Consider the following 2467-nt stretch of genomic DNA (forward strand, 5'->3'; position numbering starts at 1 on the left):
CGCGACACTTAGTACCGGGTGAATTACGCATTATGCGCACCCTTGAGTCACACTCCCTTTTTGAACAATTTGTCATAGCCAGAAATTGAACCCGGTTGGTGTCCTTCGTTGCGCAAGAATTTAAAGTATTGAATACGAGTAAAACACTTTTTCTTGAATCTTGATAAAATGAATAGATGTGAATGATTAGTTTTTTAACCTCCTAGCCAAAGACTACTTAATGCATCATTCTTGGAGAGAAGTAATCGTTTATTGTCAACAAAGCATATGTAGATTTTCTAGTTAGTAGTATCTTATGCATCTCCTGAAGGGTAGTGCACTCAAGTGTTTTGCATATAAAAAGAGACTAGGTAGATTTATATAGTCCAAACATAAAAATATAATACACTTTGAATCAGTTCAACTAAAGCATGAATAACTTTAAGAAAACAAAATTTGATAATAGTATTTAATGTAGACATATAAATGATATGTGGAGTAATAGTTAAGCAAAAGTATATTATGGAAGTTATAAATGATAATTTTATGAAATAGTTAACATTTATTTGTTACAGTAGATTTTCCATAAGACTGAAACTAACGCGGCGTCAGAGTGGGTGGCGTCAGACGAGTTGGCAGCATCTGACGCCTCTGACGCCTATATCGGGGCGTCAGTTTTTGATGCTGAGGGGCGTCAGTACCTTTTTTGACTGAAAAAAAGGGGGCTTCAAAGGGTTATGTGTCTGCATGTGATTGGTTGGGGTATTATATCCGTTACCCAACGGATGTATACCCGTTTTTTGTATTATTTTTTTTAAAATTCAATTTTTACTCTATTTTACTCCTATATAAACCCCAACAATTCTATCATTTTTCACACATTTCATTCTTACTCTTTTTCTTTCTAATTTTTTTATTTACAATACTTTACTAGTTTATAAATGTGTTCGAGGTTACCAAGGTCTAATTCCGACTCCGAAGATTTGCGGATTGTTCAATTAATTCAAGAAATAGAAGATGATGATTCCGAAGTCGAATCGGCACCATCTATTCCGAGAGTTAGAGGTTACATTCCTAGGGAACGGGAGGTTGTTGCACAACGTTTGTGGGATGATTATTTTTGTGAGACGCCAAAATATCCACAAAGAAAATTTAAACGCCGTTTTCGTATGCGAATACAATTATTTCTCCGGATAGTGCAAGGTATAACTACTTTACAAAGTGATAATATGCCAGAGTATTTTACTTACTTTTCTCAACGAGTTGATGCTATCGGTAGGCCTACATTTACTACTTTACAAAAATGTACATCGGCTATACGCCAATTGGCGTATGGCACCACTCCCGATATGTGGGATGAATATTTGCAAATGAGTGAGCAAACATCAATACTATGTCTAGATTACTTTTGTATGTGTATTATTACTTTGTACAAAAGGGAATACATGCGATCTCCGAATGCACACGATGTTGCTAGATTATATAGTGCACACGAGGAGAGACATGGGTTTAGGGGTATGCTCGGGAGTATAGATTGTATGCACTGGGAGTGGAGGAATTGTCCTGTTGCTTTAAAAGGACAATACACTAGGGGTGATCACAAGAAACCGACCCTTATGCTTGAAGCTGTTGCTTCATATGACTTATGGATTTGGCATGCTTTTTTTGGGATGGCGGATTCCAACAATGATATTAACGTTTTGAACCAATCACCTATATTTGATAAACTTAAGAACGGAACATTTCCATCCGCACCATTTGAGGTATATGGGCATGAATATAGCAAAGGATATTACCTTGCAGATGGTATATATCCCAATTGGGCAACTTTAGTTAAAGGATATTCATGTCCTACTGAAGAACCAACGATTAAGTTTACCAGATTTCAAGCTAGTTCCCGAAAGGATATAGAGAGGGCGTTTGGGGTTCTTCAAGGTCGTTTTCATATTATACGCATAGCTTCACGAAGTATGTCAGTTAACAGGATGCGAAGAGTGATAGAATGTTGTCTCATATTACATAACATGATACTTGAAGATAACGGCTTTGCACTTTCTAAATGGAAAGAAAGATTCACTACCGAAGAAATGGAAAATGGTATGGAACATATACGAAACAGAGGACGGGATCGAGATATCATCGCAAGAGAAATAAGGGATCAAGATATGCACAACCAACTTATCGAGGATTTAGTCGAGCATATTTGGAACCTTCCACCGACTTTTCGCAATGCGAATTAGTTTTTTTTTTTAATCTATGTAATCGTCAATTTATGTATTTTTAAATTCTTATCAAAAATTAATTATGTATTTTTTATTTATAATGTTATTTATTTTGTTGTGTTTATTTACCATTTTAATGTAATTTATTTTATTTTGTTGTAGTTATTTACCATTTTAATTCATTTGAAAAAAAAAAAACAAAACTGTTGAACCCTACTGAATTTGACACTGGCATTTGACATTTGGGGTTAGAGCACCAGGAGTCG

The 2467-nt window shown here is 35.3% G+C and overlaps 1 protein-coding gene across 1 annotated transcript; it reads left to right on the forward strand.

Annotated features, from left to right (window-relative positions):
- The first annotated feature begins 920 nt into the window (after positions 1 to 920).
- Positions 921 to 2219, forward strand: LOC139849509 (uncharacterized). Its single transcript, XM_071839160.1, has one exon. The coding sequence runs from the start codon at positions 921 to 923 to the stop codon at positions 2217 to 2219; it is 1299 nt and encodes a 432-aa protein (XP_071695261.1).
- Positions 2220 to 2467: the final 248 nt, after the last annotated feature.

This window comes from Rutidosis leptorrhynchoides, chromosome 5 (assembly GCF_046630445.1).
Source record: "Rutidosis leptorrhynchoides isolate AG116_Rl617_1_P2 chromosome 5, CSIRO_AGI_Rlap_v1, whole genome shotgun sequence".
NCBI lineage: Eukaryota > Viridiplantae > Streptophyta > Magnoliopsida > Asterales > Asteraceae > Rutidosis > Rutidosis leptorrhynchoides.

Excerpts from the sequence above, each read along its gene's own strand:
- LOC139849509 (XM_071839160.1), top strand. The coding sequence starts at position 921 with ATGTGTTCGAGGTTACCAAGGTCTAATTCCGACTCCGAAGATTTGCGG.